Below are 18,785 nucleotides of genomic sequence, written 5' to 3' on the forward strand. Positions count from 1 at the left end.
TAGAATGATAGTCGGACGGTGAGGCAGCATGACGTTACAACAAACAACAATCTAAATTTTGTTGACCGTGCAAGTTTGACAGTTGATAACAAACAGATACGCTGGCTTACTCCATTTCAATTGCAACATTGTTTGCGCAGTAGGCGAGAGACAATCGAGAGGGTCTCTGGCGATAGTCGCATCAATGTTGATCGAGTCTATCATCATTCTATTGTCATAACTGATGGTTGGCTGGCTATTATTAGGACGATTGTTTGATTACATGTTTGCAAATAACAGAAAAAAAAATTATCTACTCTGTAGTCGTTAACGAATTCCAACCGGTTGCACATTCTTCCAGCACCTGCAACGGGTTAATCAATGCAACAATTATTGGAAGGCAGTTCATTAGCAAAAAACCATGACATCTGCTGACGGTTTGACCGCAAATAGTTTTGTTTGACAGTAGAGAGTAGTTGTGGATCGAACTGATAGTGGAGTGATAATTGCACTAATCTAATCTGCATTTAGCGTGCGGAGATTTTTCCGCGTGCAGTTTAATTACATAAATAAACAGTCCATTATTACCACATTGTACGGCAACGTTGTTGTTGTTTCTGTTGCTGTTGTAAATGATAATGATGACCTCCATCGTAGCAGGCTGTAGCCACCGCCGCCACCGTCGTCGTCGTTGTTGTTGTCGTTGCCGTTGGTGAAGTTATTAACCGACCCTGCACCTAGAGCAGACGCAGTAGGCGGCGGTCAGGCATAGAAAAACCATTGTAAACAAACGACGACCCAATGATGAGCAAATGAATGAACGACACAAAACCGTAATAATCAACATGTTTTGTAAATTGTTTGCTTTGGAAACTGACACGGATATTTTTTTTTGCGGCAAGGCTTCCGCGTCCAGCGGGTGTTTGATTTTCTTCAATCGAAATCGATTAGTTATCTTCTTATACAAAAAAAAAAGATATGCATAGAATAGTCAACTTTTCAATTATACAATTTACTATACACCGAAACCTCCGTTTACGAACTAAACGGAGGTTCGTAAAATGTTTGTTTTCATCCACCTAGTGGTGCTATAATGCCTTTCTCATATAACTCATGTTTTCATTAATATAACTAAGGGATTCTTCAAAAAACTCTTTTCTTTGAATATTGAATAGGAGCAAAAAAGTTTGTTTGGGCATACAATAGTATGACCCTTTCAATTTGAAACAGTATTAACCCAAGCTAATTTAACTCAAGTCGATTTAAAATTTTAAACATTGACTGCAGACAGTCAATATTTTGACAGTTGTTTTGATTGACTGTGACAGACTTTTTGAACATGCCTGTATTGTGATTACACTATTCGGCCAGATGAAACTGGTTACAGACTAAACTAAATATAGGGACTATCAGTCGGTGTTGAATAGTCGTTCGCACCGCACGCGTATAGCTCTTGGCTCCTGGAAATTTTTTCTGGCTACCTAGAGTTCATTGATTCCGCCTTTTTTAAGGCTAGCTATTCAAAGAACTATTCTCCGAACTAATCAGTCTTTATTAAGACTACCACAAAATCAGTCTTTATCAAGACTTTTCCAAACTAGGAGTCTAATCGAAGACTAATTTAGCCTAGTCGATTTAATTTCAAATTTCATTCATTTCAAAAATGCCTGCGTCCAACCGGAAAGGCAACAAGCCTAAGGCTAAAGATAATTCAATACGGAATAAATCACAATCCGTTATTCAACATTTTTCTAATAACATTCACGATCTTATAGAATCTGAATGTAAAAATAAAAGACAACGAACGGAATTCTCTTCCGTTGATTCTATGCCGTCTAGCAATATTTACGAGATTCTTCCTGAATCATATTGTAGCGACATAGAAGAAAATTCTTCCAAAATTCCCAAAATGGACGCTTGTCGTTCTGGGAAGAAACAACAATCTATGCCACCAGTGACGGTGATGATTTCCGACTTCAAAGCATTCCGTATTGAGCTTACTACTTTTCTCCCGGAAGTAAAAGACTCTTTTCAAATCGGACGAAGAGGAGAATGTCGAGTCTTAGTTGATGGATTGGAAGATTACGAACGACTTATTCGATATTTGTCCGAGAAACTTCATAAATTTTATTCATATGATATAAAATCAGACAGACCCTTCAATGTTGTCTTGAAAGGTTTATCAAATGATCAAAGTACTGATGAAATTAAAAATGAACTAAAAGAATTGCTTGGTTTTGCCCCTTCCCAAGTAATACTTATGAAAAAAAGAGCGAATGGTACTCCTGAAACCACGCTCTGGAATTTCCCATGAACTTTACTTAATACACCTCAATCGAAGTGACGCAAACAGTTTGAAAAAGTACGTTTCATTTCCCACATTAAAATTCATTGGGAACATTCTAAACGGCATAATCGTATTGCAAACTTAACGCAATGTCGTCGTTGCCAAGGCTTCGGCCATGGAACCAAAAATTGTCATAGGGATATACGGTGTTTGAATTGTGGTAAATCGCATTCGAAAGACCAATGTCCAATGAATGAAACCGCTGATAAACTTTCATGTTTTAATTGTGATGGAAATCATAAATCCACTTATTCGAAATATCGTGTCAGGGAAAACACGCTTAGACAACATGTCAAATCAACGACCTTAAATTTGCAGAGCATGCCTGAAAATAAAAAAAACCGTTACAAATGCCACGCCTAATTCTTCTAAGGCACTTATTTCTTCGAATTTAATACAAAAAACAGGTACGCCTTCCAATTCGTCTTCTAACGAAAACAATTTATTGCCAGGCAGATCGACCTCGCAGAGATGTCTATCTCCTCTGTGTGACGAAGAGCAATTTCTCCCCTCGCACTGACAACTTCAACGAGAGCTCTTCTCTTTCACATTTATACACCGCTGTTGTGTAAGTGTGCACGCATCATGAGTGCGTTTGTTTATTTCCTTTTACCTCTTCCACTGAATCGCACCAAAGTGCTAGAGCATTAGCTAATAAATTCTCTGAGGAGGATGCAGATACTTTCACAGAGGTGTACACGCCGGTGAGCACTCTGCTGTATGGTTTTCGTAGATGAAGCGTGGACACGCAAAATTAGCAAAATAAAACAATTTATCGTAAAATTTTCGGTTTTCCTTGCAAATTTTTCATAGCAAGGCCAGATCTACTCTCTATTAATTGAAGTTCACAGAAGTGTTTGCTCACCATCACGCGCCAGTGGTCACTTGGGTGTATTTAGACGAGAACGCGTGTGAGCGATTCATGCGAAGAGAATGTGTTTCACTCGCGCCAGCTGCTTTAACCACAAGCACACACTCAAATGCTGTCTATTCGACACTGAGAAGAAGTGCGCTTTCCTCTTTGTGCGGTGCTTCGTTTTTTTCATCCTTGGTGTGGCAAAAATCTGACTCTAGCGTGTATAACTCTGGTGAAATGCCATCTCTGCGACCTCGTCATCATCTTCTTCGAATGACAGTTACGCTTTGGTAACAGGTAGACAAATACCTCTTAATTCTTCTAATGTAAATAATCAAAACACAGGAGCGCCTTCCGGTTCATCTTCTAACGAAAACAATTTATTAATAGTCAAAGACTATCCCAGAAAGTATGAACGTACTTTGATTTCACCGTAAATAATTCACAAGTGTTAGATATTCAAATTTTATTCAATATACTGATAATATTAGACTACAACAACAGAATATTATTCTCAACATTTGCTACTTAGCCATTGTAGACTAGCTGGCGCACCTTCTTGCGAACGTTCCTCATTAAATTCCGTACAGACTTCTTGGCGACATGTTTTGACACTTTTTTCCAATCTTTTTCGAACTGTTGCATGGTTTCGGCTGCCGAGACATGTTTCCTAAGATGTGCCTTCGTTAATGCCCAAAAGTCCTCAATTGGTCGAAGTTGTGGGCAATTTGGTGGATTCATGTCTTTTGGAACGAAAGTGTCATTTTGGTAGTATGCCATTCTACCGTTGATTTCGAGTAGTGGCAAAAAGCAAGATCTAGCCAGAAGACAACAGGATCCTTGTGGCTTCGAATCGGTAGAAGTCGTTTTTGTAATCATTCCTTGATGTATATTTCGCTGTTCATTAAAGCAGTGGTGATGAAGGGTTTCGAAATCTTACCGCAGCTACAAATTGCTTGCCAGACCATAGCTTTCTTACCAAATTTTTCGACTTCAATCGATGTCTCGGACTGGTTTAACACTTAAGCGCTATTCACACTAGACCGTGATGTATCCGGAACGGGACTGGACCGGATCCCAACCGGGTTACGCTTCAATATTGTTTAATGCAGCTCCATGTGAATATTCTCACTAGACCGTGTCGTCAAAGCATGCGTTGACTCAAAGACACTATGGGCAGGTACTTAAATTGTCACATGCTTTCCATCCAAGGCTCCAAGACACAGCGGGAAATTCCACAAAAATGCTTAACAATCTTCTTCCGCATATCTTCTGTTGGTTTCGGCAATTTTTCGGTAATTACATGACACTCGTGAACAATCTGGTAGACCGCCCCATGTCTGTAACTAAATGCTATGGTTTTCTGCGTGTCTCCTGTTGCTAAATATCTGAAATCATGAGACGAACACAAACTATAAGCCATCTCAATGATCGTTATACATTTTTTGGTTGGAGTTTTCTTGACATTTACAAAGAAATCTTGTAAACAAATCAATGCAAATATCTTAAACCAACTGCCAGCCTCTCGGGAGTCACTGCTAATCGGAATGTAGTGTCATGCTTTTTAAGACACTGATCAATTTTACTCAACAGCGAGTTGAAACAGGCTTCTGGCATTCGAAAATATTCCTTCGTGCATCCAAATCTTCTTCCTTTTTTTTTCTTGTTTTTAAACTGCTGATTATCTTCGTCATTCAGAGCAATTGCAATTCTGGCCAATTCTTCGTTGGAAAAATGTGCCATTTTCGTGAGGAACAGAAGCACATCAAATGCAACGATTGTGTATGTTATGTTATTTTACAAATAAATCCCGGCACGTTGCGGTCCCGTTCCGGATACGTCACGGCCTAGTGTGGATAGCGCTTTACCCTTCTCGCACCGTATAATATTGTGGTCCCGGCAAGGATTTGTAATCGAGTTTCACTTAGGTTTCGTCGTCCATGATTATGCAGTTCAAATTTCCAGCAAGAATCGTATTGTACAGCTTTCAAACCCTCGGCCTGGTCGATGCTTCTTGTTTCGGACTGCGTTTTGGTTGTTTCTGCTTCTTATAGATTCGAAGATTCAAACGTTCTTTAGCACGACGAACATTTGACTTCGAAGTGCCCATAAAAAGCCATAAAAATTGACAGATTCTGAACCATTGCGAAATGGTAGCGGTTTTTGGTTGCGTCCATATTTTCTGGGACAGTCTTTAAGACGTATTCACGTCAAAATCTTGACGAACCTGACCAAGACTCTACTGATACAGTGAGTGTGAGTTTTAACAAACGGTAGAATACGCTTTTTCAATCCCTTTTGCTTGATTCCATAGTCTTGTTTTCTACGACAACCTGTTTTTCTTTTGCACGCAACTGCAAATACCTTGCCAGATCATGAACTTTCTAGCGAACTGTTTTGGCCACAACAAAGAACATCACCTTGACTGATCTCGGGCTTGAAGAACTTTAGTCCGGGAAGCTACCAATAATTTGTCATCACTACGATGTTTGTTGTAATCTTGTCACTTTAATAAATGTCAATGAGTGCACGATTTTTGAAACTGAATACGTCTAATATTCGCTGTGGTTTGCATCAAGTATAACTGCTCTGAAACAAAATGAAGCGTGACGAAATGATCAGCTCTAAAAGAGATTTTTCCTAGATTACCAAGAAAATTGGGGAATATCAGGATGTGTGTGGTGGTCACTTCTTGTCAGCATATGACCTAATTACGCATTGTTTTAGGCCATCCGATTATTATTCATAGAAGATACTCGTACAGCAGTCGGCATCACGTGCAAGAGGATTTTTTTTTCGATTTTTCAACCCACACTCTATCTCATAGGTACCAGAAAGCACTTACTCTAGACACGATTTAATTATTAAATTAAATTACGCTGGAGTGAACTGAAGCAGCAGCAAAGGATGTGCAGTCATGTTTGCCTTTGAGCATTTCTCCCGAAGTCGGTTTGTGCGGGTTTTGCTGAAATATGCAAAAACAACTCATTATTGTTTCATTATATTCTCTTCCGAATGGAGAGTGCATGAATCCGTTCGCAATTCGTGCATGCATTGTTAATTTGTTTAATTGTTTATTCTCGCCGCAATCAGGACATGCTCCGGAGCGCCGGTTTGTCTATATCTGCCAGCAAATATTTAACCACAGCATCCAAACAACGACTTAACCTCCGTCCAGTCACTATCTTCTGCGTGAAACACAGTGCTCCGCTTTTATCAAGCGCTTCCAGCGCGCCAGTTATCATGACAAAAACAAGCAAAACAGCTGCGAACTGGACATGGTAACGTTGCTACCGAATTACACGATCGTAAAACCAAAACATTTCTTCTATGCCAAAAACAAAACAAAACAAAAAAATGACAGCTCCGTGCGAAAACGCGTTGACTGATGCATGTGTTGCTAAGCAGGTACGGGCTCACGCGAAATCCCAACGCCCACTGCGATCGGCTAACACCAGCCTGCCTCCACGGATGAGAGAAAGAGAGTGAAGTGACAGAGGACCGTACACTGACCACGTAATGCGGCCTGTAAATCCACGTTTTAAGGATAGTTTTTTTTTGTCGTGAATACGACTTACTTTACTATGGGGCGCCTTTTCAAAATTAGCCATATGGAAGATTGGGCAGAACTTAAACGTGAATATGTCTAGACTTGTATTAATGGCAGCAACATAACTCTTTCACTATTTCATCAAAAATATGATCAGAAATTTAGGATAATATTTTGAACAGTGTGAAATTAATCCTCATACGCCAAGAGCACCTTTTCTTAAACCAAACAATAATCACATTCTGAAATTGAATGGCTTGGAATTGACATGGTCTGATCAAGCTAAATATTTAGGTTTAACGTATGATGAAAAACTCATTCCAGACAATGTGTAATAAATATATTAAATGTTTATATCCTCTTATAAACAGAAATTCTAAGCTCTGTCTAAAAAACAAATTGTTAATTTATAAACAAATTTTCAGACCAGCCATGCTTTATGCAGTACCAATTTGGTCAAGTTGTTGTTCCACCAGGAAGAAAACGCTTCAAAGGATTCAGAATAAAATTCTGAAAATGATTTTGAAGCGTCCTCCCTGGTTGAGTACAAATGAGTTACACAGACTCACAAATATAGAACCACTAGATGTAATGTCACATAATATTGTAAGCAAATTCCGACAAAAATCGATGCAATCTTCGCTCTCTGTATTAGTTAGAAAGTTAGTATATAAGTTCCTTTTCCCCATTACACAATACAAGTAGGTTTAGAATTTTCCCTACACAAAAATCTCAGAATTGCGGAAGCAAATGATGTCCTCATGGTAATAACCAACTCATATATATAATAGGGCTGAAAAGTCACCACTTGTGGCTGAACACCCAATTTAAATCTTAATAATTTAATTTTATCTCATATTCCAATGAATAGTTATTTAAAAAAAACTACAAGGATCAGCCCCATGGGGTTGTTCGAGCCATTGATGTGGAACAAGGCAACCAAAATTTCTAATGATCTACAATCAAACAGTTCAATCAATCGTCACACTTTTGAATTCGCAATTGCACGAGAGTCTGCCTAGATTTATCTTGATAAGGAACCAACACCGAACATTGTTTTATAGCCGACGAAATTACACCAATATCCCAAATGTATGCAATTATATCTTTATACATACTCGCGTTACGGATTTTGATATTAAAGCTTCTTTTCGCCAAGCTTGTTTTCAAGTTTTGTATGCAAGCAGTTATTTTTATAGCGTTAAGTTTCTCTACCATTCTGCGATTTCGTTTGAAGCGATAAACTTTTTCTCCTTATCAATCGAGTCCGTCTTATATAAATTAGAAATTAATCATAAGCACTCAAAATATACCCTGGGGTTGATGTCAATTTCTCAGGCAAAACGACATAACATGGAATTTCATCCGAACTCGTATGACACAAGATCAGAGCATACCAATTAAAGCTTCAAATCGTTTTATGGCACTTTTTGTCTTGCTGTCTAGCAACAACCTACCTCTAGCATAGGACTGAAACGTTAGCTGTAATTTTGCTTTTATTTATAGATTCGCGTGCTTTTGCATCGATTGACCAATCAGAGCGATGCTTTCCCTTTGATATATCGCTTACTCCTTCAAAACCGTCGTCTATGGCAGTGAAATCCGATATTCCGGAGAATTTTAGCAGACAAAATAGGACACTGCTAGCTACTAATCAAATCGAAAATATGTGGCTTGATACATTCAAATCGAAACTAAGAAATATTTCCAATCAAATGATGAAATATAATTGATACAAAATATACTAAGCTGTAAGTGTTTAAAACCTGACCACATTTCTACGTGTATTTTTCCTTGAGTTTCTAATTTGCACCCCTATATAGAAAATAAAGATGTGTTCCACATCAAAAATCAACATTACGTAATTCATGAACGGCCCCAAAATTGAAAACATCCAAGTAGGCGCCCGGTTCATATCAGGTCGGCAATTTACGCCGATAGCCGAGAGTCATAAAAACTTTACACTCGACATCAGTTCAACAGGTCGCTGTAAACAAAACCAGTCGGTCGCCAGAACGCGCCAGTAGAAGAAAAAAAAAATTTCCTTCAAAATTTTATTCTCATTGTGTGCCACGCGCGGGATTGACAACTTCAGGTACATTTTTAGACACACAATGGGAACACGATTTATATTCTTTGAAAATCAATCACTAACCGTAATCCCGAACTCAAAGCGATATAATCGCAGTGTCAGGTGAGGGAAACGCAATTGTACTCGGTAAGTCTTATTCACACACGTACACGCCTGCCTAAGGATTCGACTACGAATTTTCAAAGTAAATGAAGCGTGAAAAATTGATTGAATTGCTTCCCAGTCGTAATCCATCATTTCAATGAGTTCAAATCTTTTCCAGATAAGAACGGGTTGCCCTTGAATCGAAGCAGGCTGCACCTTTCAAATGGGGCACATTGCACCTGTTGTTACGTAAATCAGACTCCACGCGGGATTCCATGCGCCTACTTGATAGCTCTTCACGATTACGATCGGTCACTATGGGAATCAAATGGTTAACGTTTTAGCAAACCGATGATTGATTGTTATTGAACTACAAATCTAGGATCCGAAACACATGGAACAAAACTGTTCTTGTTTTTCTCTCTCGTCACTATACTTACTGACGATGTGTATGCAGAAGGAGGCCAGAACCACCATCCAGCCCCAGCCACCGTCCGGCGGGGGTGGCAGGCTGCTCTCCGGCTGAATTCGGTTTCCGTCGGTGTCGGCGGCGGCCGTCGTGGAGCCATTCTGGGGGCGCTTTCGCGCCGGCGGACCATGCGTCATTTCGTTGCACACTTGCACACACTCACACGGGCACACGTGTTCCTCACAAAACTCACTAAACTAAATCGCACTGCTTCGAAAAACGGTTAACCTTCTCACACACTATCTCGCGGGGTCGCAGTAGGCGCACATAGTTTGCGTTTTGTTTTTGTGTCTCGTATTTCCTTTTCTTCCTTTTATTTTGGTTGTTGCTTCTCAACTGGATGAGTTCTGCCCAAAAACAATCGGTGCTCTGAAAAATAAAACGAGAGAAAAAAATACACTTAAAATTTTCCGCTTTCCAATCGAGTTCAAGCATAATCGCAGTCGGCTTTTCTTTCCAGCAGCATGCTTCAGCTAGTTTGTCATAGAACTGTCAAGTGGCCGATCTTACCGAAGCAAGCCGTTTCCGAGCACATCCGATCCAAGCAAGCGACGACTGGGTACTGAACGGGTGGCGAGCTCCAGCGTAAGTGTAAGGCGATAGTCTAGTCGTCCGCGAGACGCGCACGCGTTTCTTCGTTTTCTTATCGCCCAGTGTCAGTCCAGTACCGGCCAAAGCGCGTTCACCAGCTATGTGTGTTCTACTTGGACAGGATGCTAAGCTTTTGGTCGAAGCGACAGGAAAAAAAATCACGTGACTGAGGAAAATATTTTTTTTCTTGGGGTTTGCTTCGTGCGTCGGAGGAAAACGCTATGATTTTCGAAATTCTATTTTAGGTAAAAGTAAGTAATTAGCCCAGTATTAAAGTCGCATAAACAATATTTTTCGTGTTTTATTTCAATACTTCAAACTCTAGCACAAGAAGTGCAATAATTTTATTAAAAAATATTTATCATTTTTATAAAAGTAAAAAACCTATTTTAATCCATCTAGTGGCATGATGATGCCTTTCTCCTATCATTCACACTCTCACAAAAATATTACGGTGGTATAATTTCACAAACTTTATGAAATCTTAAATAAAAATAAGTAAGTTTGTTCGAACGTAAACTCGAAAAACCTGTAGAAACTGAATCACTTTAGAGGTTAAAGTAGCTTAAGATTTTAAAAACACTTCTTCCCATAGTTCCGGCACCGGTAGTTGGATCCGGATAAAATTCAACTTCAGTCTAAAGACTGTTCCAGAAAGTATGGACGCAACCAAAAACCGCTGCCATTTCGCAATGGTTCAGAATCTGTCAATTTTTATGGCTGCGTCCTGTTGCTTACACTCTTCTCTAACCACTTGTGCAGTTGTTTATTCGTTTTCATTAGTTTGTTTCGAAATGGTGCACAGCGGACTGTCACTGAGAAAGATAGCAAAAATGGAAGCAGTAAGTGAAAAAGCCCGGGTTGGCGGTTCAATGCATAGGACGCTGGTCTTACAAGCCAGTTGTCGTATGTTCGAGCCCCGACCTGGAAGGGTTCTTAGTGTCAGTAGGATCCATAGTACTAGCCATGCAATGATTCTGTACACTAAGAATCGGCTGCGAAGTCTGTTGAAACAGAAAGGCCAAATTCCACAAAAGGAATGTAATGCCAAGGCTTTGCTTTTTTAAGTGAAAAAGCCGTGCGAAATCCAATCAGGAAGTTCGGTGAGGATAACACCTTTGAGGATAAACCGAAATCGGGTCGAAAAAAAAGGTCCTGCTAACCCTCAGTTGGATAAACGTATACTGAAGGCGTTCGAGCAAAAGAAGGAGGTTTCAGTTCGGGATGTTACAAAAAAAGTGTGCACTTCGAAGTAAAATGTTCTTCGTTTGAATCTTCGAACCTATAAGAAGCAGAAACAACCAAAACGTAGTCCGAAACAAGAAGCATCGATCAGGCCGAGGGTTCGAAAGCTGTACAATACGATTCTTGCTGGAAATTTGAACTGCATAATCATGGACGACGAAACCTACGTGAAACTCGATTACAAATCCTTGCCGGGACCACAATATTATACGGTGCGAGAAGGGCAAGTGTTAAACCAGTCCGAGACATCAGTCGTCTCGAAAAAATTGGTAAGAGAGCTATGGTCTGGCAAGCAATTTGTAGCTGCGGTAAGTTTTCGAAACCCTTCATCACCACTGATTCAATGAACAGCGAAATATACATCGAGGAAAGTTTACAAAAATGACTTCTAAATTTCTAAGTTTGAAATTTGAATCTAAGTTTGTGAAAATCGGCTTTGAAAAACTAGGGTACAATTTCTCTTTCTAAAGTTCTGGAGCTGGAAGTCGGATTTCGATGAATTCATTAGCAGTCGATGGGAATCCCCTTTTTAAATCTAATTTGTTGTCGATTTTAGAAAAAAACCTTAGTTAGATTTTCATTTTTTGGTGCATATTACTCTGCGATTTGGGAACCGAAATTAGGATCTTTGCTGGACAAGTGAGAGTTGTTTAAAGGGTAACAAATCATAGACAGAATTTGCGTATTGAAGATCAAAGGCCGTTTCCTGAATTACAGCATCATCTGCGCTACACTGCTCACTTGAACCGGGACCGGAAGAAGATGAGTAAATTCGAATTTTCATGTTGACAATGGAAATTGATTCTATTTCCAAAATTGCGACCAATTGGCGTTACTGTTTTCATGTTCCAAAAAATTTCTACAGCCCTACTGCCATAAAAACAGAAAATCTTCAATCACGAAACCGGTTTCACCGTTAGGTTACCATAAATGGTGTTGGTTCAATTATTCAGCCGGTATCAGACTTTCCGTAGGTTTAAATTTAGAAAGCAACTCTTATCGGGAACGAGATTGCATTGATTTCGCTCATGTGATAGACCGTTGTCGATTCGAAATTCGACGTAATACATTTCATCGTTGTTTGCAACAACAAAAAAAATGGAAGAATGTGCGCGCAAAATTTCCGAACTTATGTAAGTAAGGTGCAAATCAATGAAAGCTGTTATCTGTCAAACCGATTTGAGCTGGTAAACCCGACAGGAAAATCGACGTCGCTTGACCCAAACCTGATGGGTAAGAACGAAAAAAAACACATGTTAATCCTAGTAAGCGTTGATTTAAACTGAGTTGTCACACTGACGTGAGTCGGCAAGAGGATGGCGTGAAGTTCACAAGTCAGTACCTGGTACATATTCGTTGATGACTTTGGAATTTTATCATTCTGGATTCGTTTTCGCACTACGTGAATTCGAGTTTTGACGGTTCTGACGGAATACGAAAACTCGATTTATTCAGCGTCTGGGTTGCAAGAAATCAACTTTTCTGGGGATTGTTTGGATTAATTGAATCTCCTGCTCGGCTGTCTATATTAAAAATATCCCGGACTTGATAGACCAATTTGTAACGAAAAATGGTAGCAGTAATTCAAGTAAAAATTCATGTAAAAATGTGGTCAGATTTTGAACACGTACAGCTCAGTCAATTTTGTTTCAATCACCAACTGATAGCAAAAATCTCTACGATTCGATTTGAATATATCAAACCTTGGTTTCCTATTCTGTGTCATATTTTGCTTCTAAAAATGTAATACACAAAGTTTCTTTACTGGCATTCAGGAATCAGGAATTGGCTCAAGTGGGCTTTCCTGGAAGAATGCTGAGCGGATAGAAACAGAAGGGATTCATTCCCTCCAGGAAGAATGATGAACTGCTCTGACTATTGCTCCTTACCATATTGGGTGAGAAACGATATAATATCCTTCAATTTCAGCTCACCATACACAGATTCAATCATGTATGGAGAACCAAAAACCCGGATACGTAGTTGCGTCAATGCGGGACAGATGCACCAATCGCAAAAATAGTATTCAGCACGCTGAACAGTAGCCATTTGATAGTTAAGTTTGCAATGTCCAGTCAGAGCTCTGACCAGAATCCTGCAATGATGCTTGGAAAACTGCAATAGAGATTTAAACATTTTCAGATTCAAATCTGGTAAAAATGCTTTTACCTGAGCACAAGTTGACAAGCTGCGCATGTTTGGATGCAGCCCAAGAACGAATCCTGTACTTTATACAACCAGTTGACAGTGATAAATCTGGATTTTACCCCGGCTCTAGCCAACTCATCCGAGATAGTTGACGACTGACAATTTCCAGCGTCCGAACTTTCAAAGGCGGGTGAAATCTCATCTACACTGTCTATTCCGTTGAAATATGAAGTTAAATCAGATGCAAAATGATTAGTTTAGTGCAAATCCATCGCAACATTATCAATTCAGTGAACCGTTCGCAATGCGAACTTCGTCTTATATAAGTGCAAATAAGTTCAGCATTCAGCTGCTCTGTGTTCGAGGAAAATACACCGAGCAATATTCCTTCCTCCTCAAAACTCTGTATGTTGGCTGTTTTTGTAGCCGATAGCACCGCCCATTTGGCAGAATGTATCAAGAAAGCCGTTCACAAAAATTACTTCAGCATTGAATTAATCCGCACTCACTGCGAGCAGTTCTGCTGCAGGACGGACGGAAAAAGCGAAGTCTTCTGCGCAAAAAACCGCCTCAAAAACGCAAAACTAAAGAAACTAAATCTTAGAAATCCAGATCTGGTTTGAATTTGAAAAAATCGACCCTTGGATGAAAATTTTGAGATTTCCGAAATAAAAATAAAAAAATTATGTCACATGCCTAAAAATTTTTTTTAATATCAGTCAGTGTCAGAGAGTTCTGGATTCTGGATAATACCAAATCTTGACGTTTCAGGTTTTTTTCTAAGACAGAACAAGAAAACCGGATAACTTTGAAAATTCGAGCAAAAACACCGCGTAACTGTGGAAATCCGTGTAAAAACCCGCATGAAAAAAAACCGCCTTGAAAAAGACCTCTGTGTACTGTGTTCATCGTTGGATTTGCTAAGTGCACCGTTCGCAGTGCGGTTTTTGCTTCAAACAAGTGCGGAAACAAGATCAAAGTATGAACCCAACGGAAGAATATATAAATCGACATTTCTAAGGACCATAAATGCGAGTGCAATTATGGTCAAACCATGAAGCTCCTGGACATTTTCAGTGTCTCCACATTGACCAAAGCAAAGGGCTAATTCGATTTTCCTATATTCATTAATTTGATTTAAAAAAATCGAATTTTAATCAGAATAAATGTTGTCACTAATACATACAACGCCCATCTTCCGTGTGTAGGAAAGGGCACCCAAGCAAGTGCAGACTTATATTGTGCGCCGTTCATCACACGAGAGGCATCCGTTTGAAAATAATTGTCATAAAGTTGAAGAAATGGTTTCCTTCGGTTCTTTTCAGAATCCGAAATATTTTACAACGAACCAATGAAATTTTACTTGAATTTGATGATTTATTAGTAGAACAATGTACCGAAGTAAATGTGCATTTTCGAAGTCTCTTTTCTACAGCAGTCCTAAGTCAATCTCGTCAATCTACTCCAAGTTAATTTGTAAATCGATTTTTCAGTGTAGGATTCAATTAACAGAACTTTGACTCCAAATCATATTCGAAGTTGGCAGCAACCTCACACATTTCAATGAAACTACTAGTGAAAATCTAGAGTTTGTTACAAAAAAAGCAGTTTTGCTTAATTTATTTTCCTAGATTGTCTACTGAAGATGGTCTAAATTTTTAAAATTAGTTTTGTCTCAATAGAATTGCTGGAGAAACTGATACTTTTTGTTACCTCCCCCGAAAATTTAAATGTCCCCCGCTTTAATTTCAGCTACTGGAATAAACAGTGAAAATTTGAAAAAGATATTCTATAATATCACACTTTTTTACTCTATAAAACCCATAATTTACCCTTCATGTTTTTCACTAATTTACTTCAATTCAAGTTGTAATAATTCAAATTGACCCTACCTGAACCTGAACCGAATTCAACAAACTTAGCCTCATTTGAAGAATCTCTTGGGCGTTCAGAGATATAATATAATAAACTTTCCCATATAGAAAAGCTATGCAATCACTATAAAACCGAATTTTCAATCGAAACGCGGAAAGCCGAATGTCATATACCATTCGATTCAGCTCGACGAACTGAGCAAATGTAACAAAAATTTGCACTCACTTTGCTCGGAGATGGCTGAACCGATTTTCATAAACTTAAATTCAAATGAAACGTCATATAGTCTCATACTCTACTACTAAATTCATTTTGGATCCGACTTCCAGTTCCGGAGTTATAGGGTAATATGTGAAAATTAAGTATAAAATGTATACTCGATTTTCTCAGAAATGGCTTGATCGACTTTCACAAACTAAGATTCAAACGAAAGTTTTTTGAAATTATTTAAAATTTTCAAGATAATTTTATCCTGATTCGACTTCGGAATTATAGTGCGATTAGGGGAAAGTTTTCAATTTCATGTGTTTTTTTTTTTCATAATCGATGGCACAAACACAAGTAAAAGTCTCCTAAAACTGAGTAATAAATTCCACTAGTTTGCTGAACTTGTTAGTTTGTGGGCATATATAGTTTTTCATTTTCTGTTCCTCCAAAAGTAGAACTATCATCAATTTCTCAGCAATACTTGAACGGATGTTTACAAATCTTGATTTAAATTGAAGCTCATACTGTCTCAATAGCTACTGTGAAATTTCATCCGGATGTTTCAAACCTTCATCTAAATTGACGATACAAAACCGGTACGCACCGGTAGGAGCTGGCACGGAAGAAGAAAACATAACACGCTTTCACGAGCGATGTACTATAAAGAAAACGAAAACCAACAACGAAGCTGATTGCTTACTCGCTTTCCTCAGATATAGCGTGACCGATTTTCACAAACTTATAGGTTCAAATTAAAGGTCTTATGGTCCCATACAAAGTTTTAGCATATTATCCGGATGCAACGTTCCGGTTCCGGAATTACAGAGTGGAGAATGTTGAAAATTTTATATCGCCACTTTAATTTATTTTACATCGCGGTGAAGCAAAAACGTAAAAGAATTTATCAACGCTGCCATATCTCAATGGTTCAGAATCTGGTAATGTTTATGGCTGCGTCCTGTTGTTTATACTCTTCTCTAATCACTTGTGCAGTTGTTTATTTGTGTTCATTAGTTTGTTTCGAAATGCGTGGAGAACAACGTCGAAAAATTGTGTACAAATGGTGCACAGATCGGCATAAACAGCAACCATTGATCAATGCTTGTTAAAATGTAATTCATCTTGAAATTAGGGATCGACAGATTTATTTTTGAGATATCTCCGTCATCGCAAATGAATTCTAAAAACAAATCGTTTCAGGGTGAAGACAGAAGAATCTACATTTTTTGTGTATTAATAAAAGTTACTTTTGAGCCATGGATAAAGTTCGAAGATCAAATTGGCTAACAATATTGATCAAATTGGGCAGGGTTATGGCGTACAGTTCCGGATCGAGCGATGTAATGCTATAAGTGACGTAACCGACAAATACCAGCGTTTTTCAATGATGAAAGAATCGATTTTGAAAAACTTAGACTTGTTTGAAAGCTACTATTAAGCTATTTGATAAACTCATAATACTAATGATCGAGGATAGAATCTTACAAATGTTTTAATGAGAATTTTTAAATGCCAAGAGGAAGGCAATATCGCACTACTAGGTGGATTAAGAAGAGTTGTTCGCCTTTTACCTTTTTTAATGTATATAAAAAATAGATATATAATTCGCTGGAACTTTGGTAAAATTTCTGAGTATCTTGAACCAATCGATTCAGCTCGAACACTGAAAAAATCTCCGTGTGTGTTGTTAATGAAGAGGTCGAAATCTCAGAAATGACTGAACCGATTTTGATCAAATTAGTCGCAAATAAAAGATTGCCTCAGCGCCCTGAACGCTATCGAATGTGTTTCAAATTGATTCAATTGAAAGGTCTTCAGATCCCATAAAAACTTCTTGTGTTTTAACCAGATCCGACTTCCGGTTCAGGAGATCAGGATGTTCAGTGTAACAATGTCAATTTCACATAAATTTATCGGTTTCATCGAGTTTGCAGAGTTTGATAGTCGATGACCAATTAAACTTACCGATTTATTAATTTCTAGTTTGACGTAAAGCCGCCATGACTAAGTTCAGTTTTTGCAATGACTGAGCGGAAATATATATTGGAGAAGCCAAGTGAAAGAAAAACTAACAGAAAAGATGAATTTTTTGGAAAAAGATACGCTCAGAGACAGGACTCGAACCTGCGTTCTTATGCATTCCGTGCATACGCGCTACCATTTCGCCACTCTGATCTTGCTTTAGCCACACTAAAACCAGCCAGCGACTGGCACCATTAAAGAAGGTGACAAGCGATTATAAATACACTCTCCTACTCAATGCTTGATCGGAGAAATTAGGTATAAAGCGAGAGGACTAGTGTTTGATGGACAGAGAAGATGTTTGGATATAAGATCGATCGAGTGACGGCCAGGATGTAGACCATGTTCGATGTACGTTGCTAACCATGTCTGTGAGTTTTAGTGTGGCTAAAGCAAGATCAGAGTGGCGAAATGGTAGCGCGTATGCACGGAATGCATAAGAACGCAGGTTCGAGTCCTGTCTCTGAGCGTATCTTTTTCCAAAAAATTCATCTTTTCTGTTAGTTTTTCTTTCACTTGGCTTCTCCAATATATATTTCCGCTCAGTCATTGCAAAAAAAAACTCAATTAAACTTATTTCAGTATTACCGCTATTCGGAAGGTATCCAAGAATTTTATTTGGAATGCACTACAATTTCTTAAAGATGGCAACACTGATTTAGAAAAAAATGAATCCAATGAGATGGTTTACAATTCCTTAAGTGAATTTAACTAACTTCGGCTACACCGAATTCCTACTTCCGGATCCGAGGAGGAGCTCAATCGTTTTTTCAAAGAACGTTAAAACGAATTTTTGGTCTCTGAATATCGGGCTCTTCAAGTGCCTTAAATAATGATAAAAAACATTCCGAAATGGAACTCACTCCGACATCTCATCGAATGCTTAATTGATTACCACACGTTTAGATTCAAAGTATTGAAGGTTTTATACAATGTTTTTTTTTTTAGATCCGACTTGCAGTTTCGAAATTACAGAGTAATGAGTGATTGAAATTTCAAACTGTCATTTAAATCGACGATTTCATGAAAACTAAAAAACACCGCCGAATATTAATGCGAAAAAGTACATGCATGTAGTAATAGTAATAGTAATAGTAATAGTAATAGTAATAGTAATAGTAATAGTAATAGTAATAGTAATAGTAATAGTAATAGTAATAGTAATAGTAATAGTAATAGTAATAGTAATAGTAATAGTAATAGTAATAGTAATAGTAATAGTAATAGTAATAGTAATAGTAATAGTAATAGTAATAGTAATAGTAATAGTAATAGTAATAGTAATAGTAATAGTAATAGTAATAGTAATAGTAATAGTAA

At 38.2% G+C, this 18,785-nt stretch overlaps 1 protein-coding gene across 4 annotated transcripts in view; it reads right to left on the bottom strand.

Annotated features, from left to right (window-relative positions):
• The window catches only part of LOC131426566 (monocarboxylate transporter 5), a 58,044-nt gene that overhangs the window by 22,629 nt on the left and 16,630 nt on the right, over positions 1 to 18,785 (bottom strand). For 2 of the 4 annotated variants that reach the window (XM_058589408.1, XM_058589410.1), the window contains exon 2: positions 9,349 to 9,746. In XM_058589408.1, the coding sequence (XP_058445391.1) occupies positions 9,349 to 9,514 (166 nt within the window). In that variant the 5' untranslated portion in view covers positions 9,515 to 9,746. Of the gene's footprint in view, positions 1 to 9,348; positions 9,747 to 9,887; positions 10,205 to 18,785 lie in introns of all 4 variants that reach the window. The other 2 variants (XM_058589411.1, XM_058589409.1) reach the window with 2 other exon arrangements.

This window comes from Malaya genurostris, chromosome 1, assembly GCF_030247185.1.
Source record: "Malaya genurostris strain Urasoe2022 chromosome 1, Malgen_1.1, whole genome shotgun sequence".
Taxonomy (NCBI): domain Eukaryota; kingdom Metazoa; phylum Arthropoda; class Insecta; order Diptera; family Culicidae; genus Malaya; species Malaya genurostris.